Below are 17,206 nucleotides of genomic sequence, written 5' to 3'. Positions count from 1 at the left end.
CGGTTGGAGGATGGATGGCGGCTAACAGATTGAGATTGAATCCTGACAAGACAGAAGTACTGTTTGTGGGGGACAGGAGGCGGGTGGGTGTGGAGGACTCCCTGGTCCTGAATGGGGTAACTGTGCCCCTGAAAGACCAGGTGCGCAGCCTGGGAGTCATTTTAGACTCACAGCTGTCCATGGAGGCACAGGTCAACTCTGTGTCCAAGGCAGCTGTTTATCAGCTCCATCTGGTACGCAGGCTGAGTCCCTACCTGCCCACTGACTGTCTCTCCAGAGTGGTACATGCTCTAGTTCTCTCTCGCTTGAACTACTGCAATGCGCTCTACGTGGGGCTACCTTTGAAGGTGACCCGGAAACTACAACTAATCCAGAATGCAGCAGCTAGACTGGTGACTGGGAGCGGCCGCCAAGACCACATAACACCGGTCCTGAAAGACCTACATTGGCTCCCAGTACGTTTCCGAGCACAATTCAAAGTGTTGGTGTTGACCTTTAAAGCCCTAAACGGCCTCGGTCCGGTATACCTGAAGGAGCGTCTCCACCCCCATCGTTCTGCCCGGACACTGAGGTCCAGCTCCGAGGGCCTTCTGGCGGTTCCCTCACTACGAGAATCCAAGTTACAGGGAACCAGGCAGAGGGCCTTCTCGGTAGTGGCACCCACCCTGTGGAATGCCCTCCCACTAGAGGTCAAAGAGAACAACAATTACCAGACCTTTAGAAGGCATCTCAAGGCAGCCCTGTTTAGGGAAGCTTTTAATGTGTGATGGATTTCTGTATTTTAATGTTTGATGGATTTCTGTATTTTAGAATTTCTGTTTTGTTGGAAGCCGCCCAGAGTGGCTGGGGGAACCCGGCCAGATGGGCGGGGTATAAATAATAAATTATTATTATTATTATGTCTGTCTGTCTGTCTGATATACCACCCTTCACTGATAAAGTATTAAGGCAGTCTACACCAATACAAACATAAAGCCAGGACAATAAATTACAGGTCAAATATAATAGTAAAAATGATCCGATAACCCTAGGATACAATAGAATTGTCACTTCCATACAAATCCAACTGGACAATCAATATGCCACACTAAACAGATTTATCCATCCATTCCTACACACGGGTTAAGTTTACAAGTAGGTACAGTTACACAGAACCAAAAAAGAGGACACGAATTTGCTTCAAGGCTTTCACTTCTTATGGTTATTTATCTTTCAAACCAGAGTTTGAAACAGCCCTTCAAATGTCTGACACCTTCAAACAGAGTTCCTGATTGTACAAACACCCGGTCTATGCAATTCTCTTCCCAACTCACTGTGTGTGGCTTGGGAGGGGGGGAGGCCTCCAGTATAAACTGGGCCAATATGTGTGGTAAGAGGGGACAAACTACTCCACCAGTTTTGTTCCTGTCTGAATGTATGAGCCAGGGAGGCAACTCTCTCTTTCTCCCCACCCCCAGCCCTAGTGTCACCACTTTAATTTTCATGGAAACTTGACACCTTATCTTGACCTTGGGAAAGAAAGGCTACTCTAGCCAGCTCTTCCTTCCCATGGAGATACAAACAAATGCTAATTAAAACAAAGCATGAATAGATGCCTTTCATCAGAGATGCCAATATAAAGAAAATGATTTAATACTTAATTAGCTGCAGAGCTCCTTGTACTTGCACAATGGCAGCAGGCGAAGGCTTAGAAGAAAAAGGCAGCGGACAAGTAGCTTCTCCAGGAATGTGGCCAGATTGGGAACCCCATTTGCTACAATGGTGGCAGCAGCAGCTGTTTTCTGAAATAGTTCCTACAAAGCCTTGGTTGCAGCATCCGCAGCAGCACTGCTTCTCATTGATATGACGATTAGCCCTGTCTGTTTTAAAAACAACTCAAAGTATAAACATGGCTGGCCACCCATTGGAGGTTTTTAAGCAGAGGTTGGTGGGTTTGAGCCCCATGTTGGTAAAAAGATTTCTGCATTACAGGGGGTTGAGCTAGATGACCCACGTGGTCCCTTCCAACAAAACAATTCTATGATTCTATGTCTACACTCCCTTATAATTGTGCATATAATTTTTGCCGTCATCAGGAACAAGCTTGTTTGACCATTTTCATCTTTTTCCAAATATATCTTATGATTTTCTAACAAGTGCAAAAAATAAAAAAGTGTCTTGTCTATTTTGATTTCAGGATTTCCATGATTAGCACCCCCCATGAAATTTGTCCATGGCAAATTCCTTTTGTTTTTAACCTTTGTTGCCTGTACTTCCTCAGCAGGGAGAGTCAGGCTACTTAGCTGGGACACCACATATATATTTCTGCTAGGCAATTAAAAACACGAAAAACAGTTGCACAGCTGCAAGAGGTTTAGCACCAGACAGCTGCTGGAAAAGAAACCACATGCCTCATACTTTATTGCAGTATTTTGAAAACTCGTAAGAGCACTATAACAAAACACAAAATGAGATATATATATATATTAGATGCACTTTCCTCAAAAGGCAGCTTCTGACTGTAGCCTTTTACTTTTCAAGTGCCAATTTAAGCCAAGATCATGCAGAGAGAAATGTGGGTTTGCCACTGAGCATACGGGCAACAGGCAAATCCAGCCAATTGCAGCTCCTCAATCAGCATCTCCTTGTATGTTACATGTGCCTGTCAACTTGACATTTTACAGATAAATCTTTGGCGGGGATGCATGTTTGAAATAGTGCCATCTTACTCTGGGGTACAGGCTTAGGCCAATTATGAAGGAAGGACTCTGGAGTGCACAGCCACATGGTTTTGGTTGAGTAATGAAATTCCTGCATCTAAAAGTTCACTTTAATGGCTATATTTGGGAATTGTTTTCTGCAGCACTTTCCCCCCAAGAATGTCATGTGGAACTGCCACATCTAGATAACAAATGTACTCCTGAATGATTAGGAATGGCATCGTTTTTCCAAGAACTGACAGACTATCTGATATTGTTGGTCTTTATGGTAGTTTAAATTATGCTTATTGCTTGTGAAAAAGCAATTTTAAAAATTGGGGAGGGAGATGAATCACATAGAATGTGATTTGTGGGGGGAAAGCTGTAGCTTACTGGAAAAGCATCTGTTTTGCCCACAGAACTTCCCAAGTTCAACCACCAGCCTATCAAGGTAGGACTAGGAAAGACTCTCTGCCTGAAACACAGAGAGCCATAGAATTGTAGAGTTGAAAAGTATCCCAAGGGTCATCTAGTCCAACCCCTGCAATTCAGGAATCTTTTGCCCAAGGTGGGTTCGAACCCACAACTTTGAGATTAAGAGTCTCATGCTCTACCAACTGAGCTATCTCAGCAGATAACATCCCAAGCAGACACATTCTCTCTCTCCATCCACCCTTAAGTTCATCTCTATCACTTTCCCCCAGGATCCTCACCCAAACCCACATGCACACTCTGTCTCTCCTGACTTGCAAAACACATAACTCCCCCTCCCTTTGTGGCTGCAGCATCATTTGACCCCATATTTCTCTTCTGGGCTGTTGTGTTTTCTGTTCCCACACCTCCACTCATGAAAACTGGAGATTTTGGGGGGCCCATCTCTGTGCTGTCCATGGAGGTGCAGGTCAATTCTATGTCCAGGGCAACTGTCTACCAGCTCCATCTGGAACACAGGCCTCATGAGACCCTACCTGCCCACAGACTGTCTCACCAGAGTGGTGCATTCTCGAGTTATCTCCCGCTTGGACTACTGCAATGCACTCTACATGGGGCTACCCTTTGAAGGTGACCTGGAAAATACATCACAGAATGCGGCAGCTAGACTGGTGACTGGGAGTGGTCACCAAGACCATATAACACCAGTCCTGAATGACCTACATTGGCTCTCACTACGTTTCCGAGCACAATTCAAAGTGTTGGTGCCGACCTTTAAAGCCCTAAAGAGCCTCGGCCCGGTATACCTGAAGGAGCGTCTCCACCCCCATCGTCAGCCTGGACACTGAGGTCCAGCTCCAAGGGCCTTCTGGCAGTTTCCTCGCTGTGAGAAGTGAGGTTACAGGGAACCAGGCAGAGGGCCTTCTAAGCAATGGTGCCCGCCCTGTGGAATGCCCTCCCGTCAGATGTCATGGGAATAAACAACTTCCTGACTTTTAGAAAACATCTGAAGGCTGTTTAGGGAAGTTGTTAGTGTCTGATGTTTTTTGTGTGTTTTTAATATTCTGTTGGAAGCTGCCCGGAGTGACTGGGGAGACCCAGCCAGATGGGTAGGGTATAAGTATTATTATTATTATTACTACTACTACTACATTGCTTTATGGTTTGGCAAGTTTACGGAATGGGGATTCTGTATTTTACATTATTTGACCGTTGAATTTTATTGTGGTTTTTCTTTTCTTTTAACTGGAAGCTTAAGGGTCACTCGTAAATAGTCTAAATAACCTGCCTGACACCAAGCAGTCAATATATAAATCCATTTTTCTTTCTAGATCTAGAGTGCTGTTGTCTGCTCTGCACCTTGATTTACAGTGCAATCTTATGTGTCTTTTCTCAGGAGTTAACATCTGATGAAGTGGAGTCTGGTCCATGAAACCATCTGCGATAATAAGTATTTCGTGCCAATGAGATTGTTCCATCAGCCCCAGCATTTCTGCTTCTCTGATGGAACCATCTCCCCTCTTTCCCCCCTGCAGTGTTTTTGGGATCTCCTGTCCTTCAGGGGCAGATGTGGGGGAGGCACATGCCAGGGGGGGGGAGAGCCCCATTATGCTAAGCAGGAGTTTTTGAGCTGGCTTCTGCTACTGGAATGGGGTAGTTAAATCTGCCCCACATCTTTAAGATGTTTAAAATGTTTAAAGATGTTTATAGTGCTAGTGTAAAGTCAGGAGAAGGCTTTGTGAAGAGGAGGACAGAAGAACAGCTGTGAACTCCTGCTACTGGATACTACGGCACTACAAAGACATTTGACCGTGTACAAAAAAAGTACAAGTTGCTTTGAACCCAGGTGTAAAATGGCAGGGGCCAACATTTCCCATACAGTTTATGCTGTTATCACTTGTTTTCCTGCACAGAAGCAGTGACATCATGCTCTGCCAGTAGGAGTTTAATTGCAGCCTCACTTTAATGCTATCTGTAATAAGAGCCAACCCTGTTAACGTTGCCCCTAACAAGACAAACAATTACAACACAGTAATAAATACTCCTCCATCAAAGCTCTTAAAATGCTTGAAGACAGCCCATCTATTAGGTTTGCACTTGTGTCCCTTTTAAGGTTAACCTTGGAGGAGGTTTAAATGTCTGGTCTTCAATCTTTCAGAGGCTGCTAAAGTTTAACATTAAATAATATTAGTGTTGGTATAGAAAAATACATGCCTGAGAAGACACAAGCAAAAACCAATCCTTCATAGCTCTGCCTTGCAAAGGTGATTTGTGAGCCTCTTGCTAGGACTTGTTGACATGCACAATGGACAGCCATACCTGTGTTCAAAGTAGCAGGGATGCGGGTGGTGCTGTGGTCTAAACCACTGAGCCTCTTGTTGGCGGTTAGAATCCGCGCAACAGGGTGAGCTCTCATTGCTCTGTCCCAGCTTCTGCCAACCTAGCAGTCCGAAAGCATACCAATGCGAGTACAGTGGTACCTCGACTTACAAATGACTCGACAACCGAATTTTTCGACTTACGAATGTGGCAAATGGCCACACGTTTACGGATTTCTCGACAACCGAATGGAAACCGCGGCGGTTTTAGATAGGGTTTTTTCGACTTACGAATTTTTAGATGGGGTTGCTTCAACTTATGAATTTTTCCGTTTCCAATGCATTCCTATGGGAAATCGTGTTTCCAATGACGCTTTTCGACTTACGAATTTTTCGACCTACGAAGGTGCCTTCGGCACAGATTAAATTCGTAAGTCGAGGCACCACTGTAGATAAATAGGTACTGCCAGGGCTTTTTTGTAGAAAAAGAGGTGCTGGAACTTGTTGAACTGCCACATTGCGCTGCCACCATCCGTCTCTGCCGCACTGCCCCAATAGCCTGGCTGCCCCCCGCCACCTCCGCCAAGCAGGCATACCACCCTCAGCCTTTGTCGTGCAGCCCCGAGCACTGCACCAGGGAGCAGTGCATTTTTGGTGGGGGTATTCTGCTACATCCATCTGTAGGGCACAACATACTATTTTCCTGCAGTACTTCAAGTGTGTTATTGAGAGCAGAACTGCTGCAACTTTAGTAAGTAGTGAACTTGGAATTCCATCCATAACATCACTGAACATGATTATTCAAGGAGATGGGGGCCATGGTTTAACACAGCCTTCCCCAGTGTAGGGGCTCCAGTTGTTGCTGGACTAAAACCGCCATCATCCCTTGGCCATGCTGGCTAAGGATGTTGGGGAATGTATTCTTGAGATGGCTGGTTTGCCATGTACTGGTGCCATCATCTTGGCAATGGGGCCCATTGCACTCTGGCCTGCTTGCGGATCCACAGCAGCTGTTGCAGTGCTCATCAGCTGTGTATTGGGCTGAAAAAAAAAGGCTGCTGTACGTTCTGGGTCTTCAAGGTCCTTGCACCTCCTAGGAAAGTGCTGTGCAGGGCTGAAACTCTGGACAATACTGCAGACATCAAAGTTCTCTCAGCCGTTTCATACATTTATTAAGCATCATCAGTGAAAACACTGAGCTTTGCAGAACATCAAACCCCAATACTAATAAGGAAGGCCTCAGTTCCCCGGGGGCTACTCTTCAAGTGAGAAAAGGAAATAGAACTACAAGAAAGTAAGCCTTAGCTGATGTTCTAAATAGTTCAGGGAAAAGATGTGTTCCACAGTATCAAAAGTCATTAAGTTATCCAACAAGATAAGCAGGGAAGCCTGTACTCTATCCATCCCTAGAATCAGATTATTCATCATGGCTACATTTCTTTCTAAAACATGTCCCCAAAAGCAAATTTAAAAGTGTAAACATGCTTCCTCCAAGAACCTCTGGGGTTGCTTTACTACCCAATCCACCAACTTTCTCAAAAAAGGAAAGTTGCACTACTGCCTACAACAGGCTAGTTCCTCGTTCAAAAATGCCTTTCTTTTCATTTTTTGAGTTCATTTCTTTTTAAACAGACAGGACATATCTTTTTCCAACGAGGCACTTTAATTTAGCCTGTGGCTCAACAAGTTCCTCTTGGTTGGGCTTCACAGCCACAATGGACAAGGATCTAAATCACCTGAATTTATCTTCACACCATCTATCAGCTGTAACTCAGTGGATAGAACACATGCTCTGCATGCAGAAAGTTTCAGGTTCAATTCCTGGTATCTTGAGTTAAGGCTGGAAAACAGCCTTGCCTGAAATTCTGGCGAGAGCCACTGCTAGAATAAAAAATGCCGAGCTAGATGAACCAATGGGTCTGACGAGGCTGAGGAAGGAATAGAGCAAAATTGTCACTGCACAGAACAGATGAGTCACCATTCTTATTAGTCTCTGAACCAGCTGGGGAAACCTCAGCAGGATGCTATTCAGAAGAAAGATTACCTTCACTGCAGTCATCCGTTACACCTGAGCAGTGGCAGAAAACAATGCTAGAGGCCATTCTGTAATGCTTGTTCAAAAATGTGGAAAAGTTATCAGTATTTTAATCATAGGCTATATTTTAGGTGCATGTTGTTGTGAGCAAATCATGATTAAAGCTTTGTCTGTTCTGGTTCCAAGGAGGATCCCATGTGAGAAAGAAAGGTTGGTTGTTGCAGTACCAAGGAGAATTTGTTGGGAGCAGCATGCTCCTGTGAGGGCTGGAGGTAAACTGAGGCCTTTAAACTTCTGCCTGCAGTCAACCTGTTCTGTGCTTTGCCCCTTCACTGCACATGCTATAGAATCATAGACTTGTACTAGAGCAGGGGTGGGACCTTCTGGCCTGCCAAGCCTCCCCATTTGGCCACTGAGGTCATTTTGTGGAAACCATGCTCCCCCACCTGACATAATACATTGCTTCTTCACCTTGAAGTGCAAGAGCAAAAATTAACTGCTGCTAAATTACACATATCTGGAACCACCCCTGGAAGTGAAGGACAATGAGGAAGAGATCCCACAAGCTGCAGACTTCACCAGGTTTTTCATTACATTGATTAATATGTCATGCACCAAACAGGTGATGCAGACATTTCCTTATATGCAAATTGACTAGAGTCAATCAGGCTTGCTTGCTCCTAAACGTGATTAGGAAGAGGAGGGTTACTTTTAATATAATCTGTATCAAAATAATACTTAGTACTTCACTACAGTTCCTACTGGGGGAAAGGAAGAACAAGTGACTAAAAGACCCAGGAATAAGAATTCAGAGCTTCAGTTTTGGAAGATGCTTGACTCCTGCAGTCTTTTTAATTGGTCCTTTCTTTGGGTCCAATATTCGTTGATTTCTTGGAATATTGCACTTTCCTCTGAAACATAAAGAAGGACAAACAGAATTCAGAAAGCACAATGAAACTTGCTCATGTTGCTGCAGAAACTGAAATTGTTTAGCAATCCTTACTACTATTAGACACTGCTGTCCCTGCTATTATAAAAAAACAATGTTGCCTAGATTTTGAAGAGTAAGTAGGCTGCCAAGCTTAAAAAATAGGGTTAATAAATAAACCAGATCGGATGCTTTTAGAGACTAATAAGAACACTTTAACAATAATTATTCCCAGTCCATGGTTTTGGAATAATACAATTTATATGATAATCAATAGGATGCTGAACATTTGAACAAAACCCAGAAATGATTCAAGCCGGGAATAACTGGTATCAATAATTTCTTTGTAAGAGACGGAAATTGTTTTCTGTGTGTCCAATTAAGAGTTCTCTGCAGGAACTATCTACTCCCTAGAATCAGTGTTCAGTTCTGTGCCCTTACATATACAATTAAGGAAGCTGGCTAGACATATTCTATTATCTTCCCAGGGAATATGCAGCCTTCATAAACATAAAGATGGACCCATCAGCATTCTGCATTACTTTCCATTGAAAAGCACTGCTCTGAAGTTGGGTGTTCACAGATTACATTGCAGAGAAAGGCACCCACCTGACAGAATCTGGGTCAGATTTGTAGGGAGAAAGAGAAATGATTATGACCTTACATTTAATTCTGTTGTTCTGCACAGCACAATATACCCAGAGTTCTCCATACATTTCAGAGAACTTCGGAAGGGTCGCCATTCCAAAAGCAAAAGACTGACCCCACACCATCCCCTCTGTCATACAACAGAGAAGTTGCAGTCTTCTCAGCCTAGCTTTTCTTCACACAAAAAACCATGAGGTAAGATGAGGGGTCATGTATGCTACTCTAAGCTCCTTGGGGAAAGACACAAGTGTAATAATAAAATTAATTCAGGCAGTAGTGGGGGTCTCATTCTTACCTCCATGCCATACTTTGGAGGAAGACAGAAGGAGCAAGAGAAAGAAACACTCTCACTGGTCGGTCTTTCTCTAAAGTTGGTAGAAAGGCAATGAATAGATGTTATCTCAGGGGTCCTCAACTTTTCAGGGTCAGTGGGCACCAGTCACAAACTGGTTGCTGTGGGAGTGTGGCATAACACAAAATGGCTGCTGTAAGAAAGAGACTGAGCCAGTACAAACAAAAATGAAGCAGGAAGAGCAAAGTCTCTCATGCACTGTAGACTTTTGAGCAGATATTTAACTGAGACCTTTCGTGGGTGCCACAGGAAATACAGGCAGACTGCAGTGGTAACTCCTAGGTTATCATGATAAAAAATGGCCGCGAGAGCTACGCCCTTGACATTTTGACTAATAGTTTTCAGTGTAATAAGTGAAAATCACTTGTGGATTTTCCATCATATAGTATGCTTTTTAAATCGATGAACTAACACAGTTTGATTCCTGTTTTAGTTGATATTGACCGCTCCACACATCAATGGGGGGCGACTTTTGCATGGGCGTGCACAGCCCTGATCCCAGAGGCAACTCCCTGGTAGTTCGGGGCTGGCATCGCCTTCCCAGGTAGGATGCCAGGGGTCTCCGCCTACTCAAGCCCAGCGTCCAATCCTGCCTGGGGAGGTGTTGTCAGGGGATGGCCAGGTAAGGGGAGGGACTGTCCGGCTTACACAATAGAATTGGAATCTTACCTCCAAGCACTAGTTGGTTCCAGAGCTTCTCCCACCCTCCACACCCTCATTCATGTTCTTTTGCAGGTTAACTTTTTCTCTACAGGTGCACAGGCGCTGCTACGTCAAGGCCGCTGTTGAAGGATCGGAAAGGAATTGTCCTGCATTGGCAGTTTTCGCCTTTCCCGTAGCAATACGTCACAACTTTGGCGCTGTCAGGCCTTGGGCGGAATTCTTTGGCAATTTTCCTAGAGGGAGGGGCGTGAGGCGGAGACCTCACCCCCTTTGCGGTAACAGGAGTGGGGTATTGGGGGAAGCCTTGACCATGCCAATAGGCGTCATCACTTCCCCCTTCCAGCGGCGGCGATCCCCATACATGTGGATAACCCTGACGCCTCCCAGAACCCCGGCTGGGGACCGGGAAGGATAACGCCCAATGCCTGAGCCAAGGTCTCCCTACATCTGAATCTTAATAAAGTTGTGGCCAATTTGAATCCCATAGCACGTTGTTATGTGTCTTTATTCTGTTCAGCGGGTCGCCTGGGGGTTTGGGGGACTCCGCATGTCCACGCAAATCAGATTAAACTAAAAGCCAGTTTACATGGGAATTTTAAACTCTTCTCCTAAAGCTGACTCACTTTTGGCTGACACTGACACAACAGAAAAATGTGGTTTTAGTAGATTGGAGACAACAGTTTGGTGTCAGGGTAGTTAAAGAACAATGTAAAGATGGATTCCTCCCCCCATACCCTTTTCATTATTGGGATTCTAATCTGTGTTAGTGATCGCAAATAGAAAAGCAAGAGGTGGCATTTATTCCGAATGAACTGTGTGGGAGACAGATTGTATAAGCTCCTCTTTAAAAGTGAATCATTCAGGAAATCTTCCTCCTACAGTCAGGAAGCTGACTCTGATTGGCCTGTGCATGGTGCTCATAAGCATCATCAAGGTCTATATGTTGAGTATGGAACTTTCCTTATCACTTAAAATACCCCTTACTGTTCTAACAGCAGATATAGAAGTTTGCCTGAAGAGCGCTATCACTTCTTAAAACACTTCAAATAACTGTCTTCCACATCCTGAGGTAGTTTTCAGGTCAGTCCCTGGGGTGCAGATATATATATATATATATATATATATATATATATATATATATATATTCACATGTACTATACCACCACACATGCCTGGTGCCCCACCACCATATGTTGTCAAAAAAGAGATTCCACACGGATCTAATTATGTGAATTTGTCCATGAAAGCAAAAGACTGGAAAACTAATAGAATTATGGCAGCTGTCATTAAATTCACACAGAAAGAGAAATTAAACATGCTTTATGTGAGATTGTTACCCAGTTATTTAATTATTGCAGAACTAAAAAAAAAAGCATTGATAAACGTGAATGATTAATAGACTTGTAAGGGGGTCAGAATCTAAAGAACCATGCAATGAGTCCAGCTAGCCTAAATGAACTTTTGACTTGTGTTTTTTGAACAGTGGGCCTATGGCCACTTCCTCTAGAACAGGCATGTCCAACTGGCCGATAGTGATCTACCGTTTCGTGGTAGATAGCAACATCTTTGGGTCTTCCTCACCCCAAAAAGCTGGTCAATTCAAAGGGTAGATTGCTGCCAGTAGTTTTTTAAGTCGGAGTATGGGAGTAGATCACATTCTCTTGGGAGTTGTACAAGCCTGCTCTAGAACCAAGAAAAATTTCACAAGGAATATGTGGTTTGGACTGCTGATTTCCTGTTTCAAGAAAAAAGCCCCAAATCTGTATTAAGTATTATTAATTTCATTTCTACATTGCTTTATATTTCTCTAGAAAAAGTCTGTTTACATTATATTAAAACATCAAACAAAACCATCCAGAATAAAACACTATTGAAGAAAGCCAAATATAAAGTATACATTCAGAGCAACATAATTACCAGAAAACTAAAATATTATTTTAACGATTTCAAAATAAAACATTACAAAGGAGGCAAACTACAGAACATTTAACACAGCAAAGTTAACTAAAACAAAATTGCCTTCAACATTTCAAAAGAAAATGTTACTAAATGCAGTCAAATATAAAACGTACCTTTACAACAACATAATTAACAAGAAAATAAAATATTATCATAAGCATAGAACCTATCTGCTGCTGTTGGTGCCAATCCTGCCAGTGCTGGTTCATGGCAGGCGGCAGTTTTGGAAGCTCAGACCTGGGTCTGCACTAAGAGACAGCACTAGGTAACTCTTGGGACACTGGCAACAGATATAACTCAGAGCATTTCCTTGTATGAAGGTGTCCAGCATTGAGATTATTGTTAGTTGTACTCAGCAGTGCTACATATAGGAGGGGAGTGGCAACAGCACCGGTGAAGCTGCCGCCACCAAGCCAAAGCTCTCTTGACTTTGCCTGTCTTGCCCCACACCATCCCTGTCTTGGTGAGTGGCACCACAGTTGTGGGGAGTGCACAATGGCTGCTCCACCCTGCTCACACACCACTGCTGCTTGTACTGCTAGGATCAGAGACCATATTCAAGATGGTTTTCCAGACAATGAATTGTTCATCAAAGCCCGGGGGTGACCATGTAGTGCCTGGCTGATGTCAACCCCAGCGTGCATGGCCAATGGCCAGGGATGCTGGAAGCAGTAGTCTACAACATCTGAAAGGCACCATGTTGGCCACCACTGATCTAAGTTATTAAGGCATGAAATATTGATTTTCACTGAATAATCAGAAGATGTCACCTGCACGAATCCCTTCATATTATTGTTTTATTAAACTGATATATTTAATTAAAAAGACAAAGCATTTAATAAGCCCTTAATCTGAGGACTGCCAAACTACAAAGATTATAAAAATGAGATAGCAGGATCTGGTTTTCATAATGGGATACTTTATTCTAGGTTCTATAGTCAATTGTTACTGCAACAATTATTTGTTCTAAATTCAGACTTGGCATACAAGCCCCACACAGCAGAACAGTTTTATATCCTCAGTCCCCTCAAAATGGCTTGGCTCTCTCTGTTCATTATGAACATTTAATAACATGGAAAGCTTTTTGCGGCACCTGTATAATTAAAAGACTGAGTTTGACTTTTACAAATCTACCTGAAGTAATTAGGCTATGGCATAATGCCATGTTAAAATTATCACTGTTATTATATAAACGAGAACTGTACCATCTATAAAATATTAAAGATCAAGTAGAAATTGTTGCTCAGATTTTTCAGTCGGGTGAAACTGGACAGGAAGAGGTTGGGATAAGTAGGATGTGACCGTTTCCCTTAATATTTAAAATAAAAATATGTGCTAGAATCCAAAGAGTTGTACAACCAGACCAGCAAGCCCAAGAAGACTTCTGGCTTTTGTTTTTACTTACATTTCATAAACAAGGAGTGGGGAACACTCAACCCTCCAGGTATTGCTGAACATCATCCATCATCCCTGGTCATGCCTGCTAGGGGTGATGGGAGTTGTAGTTCAGCACTCCTGTCATAAACATTAAGGGCTCATCCACACTTATGCTTGTTCCATGCCTAGAAAACATGCATCCAAGTCGATTCCCCCTTGCTCTGCTCCTTTCCCAGGAAAAAACTGCGCTTCAGTGCTAAATCAGGGCAAACGCCAGTCCGGAGAAAACCCAAAATACCATTTGCTCCGACTGAGCACTAAAGAGCAGTTTTCCCCAGGGAAAAGCAGTGGAACTAGAGGAAGTGTGGATAAGCCCTAAGTGATGTGGTACATTTTTTACATTGGAATAAGCCAGCCATCACCAACCTGGCTTCAGCACATGGTTAACAAAGAGAGAGCTTTACCACAAGCCCTGGTTCAGAGGACATACTAAACCTTGGCTTAGTTCAGTGTAGCATATGAATAAATAAAAAAAGACTGAGGAAGAGCAAAGTGGCTGCAAGCTCGACTCCAGGAGCCAGCACGTTCACATGGTTTTGGTAAGCTATAATTTGGCTTACCACATGATGCAAACCAGGACAATGTTGTGTTAATAAAATGGTAAATCTCAACATAGGCTGTCCCAAGTTCCTTAAAACCACAGGCTGGGTTAAATATATATATATATTATTTACCGCATAAGCTGGTCTTCCCTCTTCATTTCTACTGCATCCATTTTCTGCCTCTCTGACGGTTTCAGTGATCCTGAAAGCTGCAGAAGTAAATACGTGTTAATTCCTGCTTCTATATGCAAGCTGGAAATGTTACAGACATATTTGGCAGAGATCTGTTAACACAAAGTTGCATGCATGTTGCATGCTATATTCAGTTTTTATGACACCTGGTTAAGACAAAATACCATCATTATTTGGTACTGTAAAATGAGTACTTAAGGACATAACCACATCTCCCTAGAAACCATAATTTCAATCCTGGTTTGCACAGCAAGCACAAGCACAAGCCTTTTCTGTCGGTTCTGATAACACAGCCAACTACTGCTTGCTTCAAACCAGGACAGGAGTGAGGGAATTGTCAGTATGGTGTAGTGGTTAGAATGTCAGACTGTGGTCTGGAGACCTTTTGCAGAACGGTTGGGAGAGTTGGGTATATTTAGCCTGGAAAAGAGGAGATAGGATAGTCCTCTTCAAATATCTAAAGGCCTGTCACATGGAAGGTGGAGTAAGCTTGTTTTCTCCTGCTCTGCAGACATCTTTGTAACACAAAGTTGGTTTGCCAAAGACCTGGTGCTGGAAGCCAGCTCTCCATATAGCAAGTCCATGGGATCCTGCCATCTTCAATTCTGTGGACATGACCAAGCAAGTGTAGACGTCATTGAGACAGGAGTGCAAACATACCTGGAATATGGGCTTGGGAGAGCACATCTTTGTTTGAGACTCTGTCTATGATGTGATACTCAAAATCTTCCTGACACAGTGAATGTGGAGGCGTTGCTCCTGGTGGCTGCAGTTGCCCATGACTCACTTCCATAAAGCAACCATGCCCAACGTTGGTGTTGGTACTGGACGTTAGCACAACATACTCCCATACCCTTTTGGAGAGGTGAGCCATTGTCGTAGCTGCCTTGCCAATACGCTTGTCCAGCTCAGCATCAATGTGATAAATAGAATATATAAGGTAAAGAGGGAGCATGCAAGTCCAGGGCTCCTCAGTTGGAAAGGCCATTCTCAACGCTGGGTATTATGTCTGAAGTAGCCCTGAGACAGTGCATGCAGAAAACTTAAGAAAGTGTTATATACTATTATTTATCAACCAATGAATGAAATCAGCTGCTTGAAACTTCAGTCTTATGCATATGCTTATAATGTCAATAACAACTGACCGTTCCTGCTAGTGGACTGCTGGTCAATGGCATAGGATTGTTTCATTGACAAATCTATTACCATCTGAATCTTAAGAGCACTTGAGCACAAGTGAGCTTTTATTGGTGATTCCAAATAAAGACTACTATTTAAAATCATAACATGATTTTAGACATCATGGTGTTGGAAAGGGGGGGGGATGCTTGTGTTGTTTTAAAACATCTGCTTTCTAGTTTACATGCTTTTTTAGTAATCGTATTGTATAATTTCCAAACTGCCCTTTAGCAATGAAATCTACAAATGCTTTGTGAAGAAGAGGAGGAGGAAGAATCTATTTGGATATCAGAGGCTACAGCAAATACTACTAGAACTGTATACATTCCTCCTTCCACCTAAAATATGGAAAAATTCAAAGGGAAATCTTACTGACTTTCAAAAGGACATAGGGGATGCCTGACTTTTTCTGGATTGCACAAATAGTTTCCAAAGATGGTTAACTTAAGTCTTGCTGAATAGGGAGCTAGGTGCCCATGAGTGAACACATACCTCAATGAACTCAGGCTCGCCAGAGAGGTTAAAAGCAACAAAAAGGGCTTTTATAGGTATGTCCGTAGCAAAAGGAAGAACAAGGAAACAGTGGGGTCACTTAGAGGAGAAGATGGTGAAATGCAAACAGGGGACAGAGAAAGGGCAGAACTCCTCAATGCCTTCTTTGCCTCAGTCTTCTCCAAAAAAGAAAACAATGCCTGACCTGAAGAATATGGAGCAGATGATTCAGCAGGGGAAACACAGCCCAGAATAAGTAAGGAGGTAGTACAAGAATACTTGGCTAGTTTAGATGTATTCAAGTCTCCAGGGCCAGATGAACTACATCCACAAGTATTAAAAGAACTGGCAGAGGTGATTTCAGAACCACTGGCAATAATCTTTGAAAATTCCTGGAGAACAGGCGAAGTTCCAGCAGACTGGAGGAGGGCAAATGTTGTCCCCATTTTCAAAAAGGGGAAAAGAGAGGACCCAAACAATTACCGCCCAGTCAGCCTGACATCAATACCAGGAAAGATTCTAGAGCAGATCATTAAGCAAACAGTCTGTGAGCACCTAGAAAGAAACTCTGTGATCACTAAAAGTCAGCATGGGTTTCTGAAAAATAGGTCATGTCAGACTAATCTGATCTCATTTTTTGACAGAATTACAAGCCTGGTAGATGAAGGGAACGCTGTGGATGTAGCCTATCTTGATTTCAGCAAGGCTTTTGACAAGGTGCCCCATGATATTCTTGTAAAGAAGCTGGTTAAATGCGGGCTAGACAATGCTACCATTCAGTGGATTTGTAACTGGCTTACTGACCGAACCCAAAGGGTGCTCATAAATGGCTCCTCCTCATCCTGGAGAGTAGTGACTAGTGGGGTGCCACAGGGTTCTGTCTTGGGCCCAGTCTTATTCAACATCTTTATCAATGACTTGGATGATGGGCTTGAGGGCATCCTGAGCAAGTTTGCAGACGACGCCAAATTGGGAGCGGTGGCTAACACCCCAGAGGACAGGATCACACTTCAAAATGACCTTAACAGATTAGACAACTGGGCCAAAGCAAACAAGATGTATTTTAACAAGGAGAAATGTAAGGTACTACACTTGGGCAGAAAAAATGAAAGACACAAATACAGGATGGGTGACACCTGGCTTGAGAGCAGTACATGTGAAAAGGATCTAGGAGTCCTGGTAGACCACAAACTTGACATGAGTCAGCAGTGTGATGCAGCAGCTAAAAAAGCCAATGCAATTCTGGGCTGCATCAATAGGAGTATAGCATCTAGATCAAGGGAAGTAATAGTACCACTATATTCTGCTCTGGTCAGACCTCACCTGGAGTACTGTGTCCAGTTCTGGGCAC

At 43.3% G+C, this 17,206-nt stretch overlaps 1 protein-coding gene across 2 annotated transcripts in view; it reads right to left on the bottom strand.

Annotated features, from left to right (window-relative positions):
• Positions 1–6,575: 6,575 nt before the first annotated feature.
• Positions 6,576–17,206, bottom strand: part of CCDC169 (coiled-coil domain containing 169) — a 28,171-nt gene continuing 17,540 nt past the window's right edge. For both annotated transcript variants that reach the window (XM_035116215.3, XM_035116214.3), the window contains exons 7-8: positions 14,125–14,201; positions 6,576–8,374 (exon numbers count right to left, since the gene is read on the bottom strand). In XM_035116215.3, coding sequence (XP_034972106.1) covers positions 8,272–8,374; positions 14,125–14,201 — 180 coding nt within the window. In that variant the 3' untranslated portion in view covers positions 6,576–8,271. The remainder of the gene's footprint in view (positions 8,375–14,124; positions 14,202–17,206) is intronic.

This window comes from Zootoca vivipara, chromosome 4 (genome assembly GCF_965207765.1).
Source record: "Zootoca vivipara chromosome 4, rZooViv2.hap1.1, whole genome shotgun sequence".
Classification (NCBI taxonomy): Eukaryota; Metazoa; Chordata; class Lepidosauria; order Squamata; family Lacertidae; genus Zootoca; species Zootoca vivipara.
Note: the sequence above shows the minus strand (reverse complement) of the source record. Positions and strands in the feature narration are given on the sequence as shown.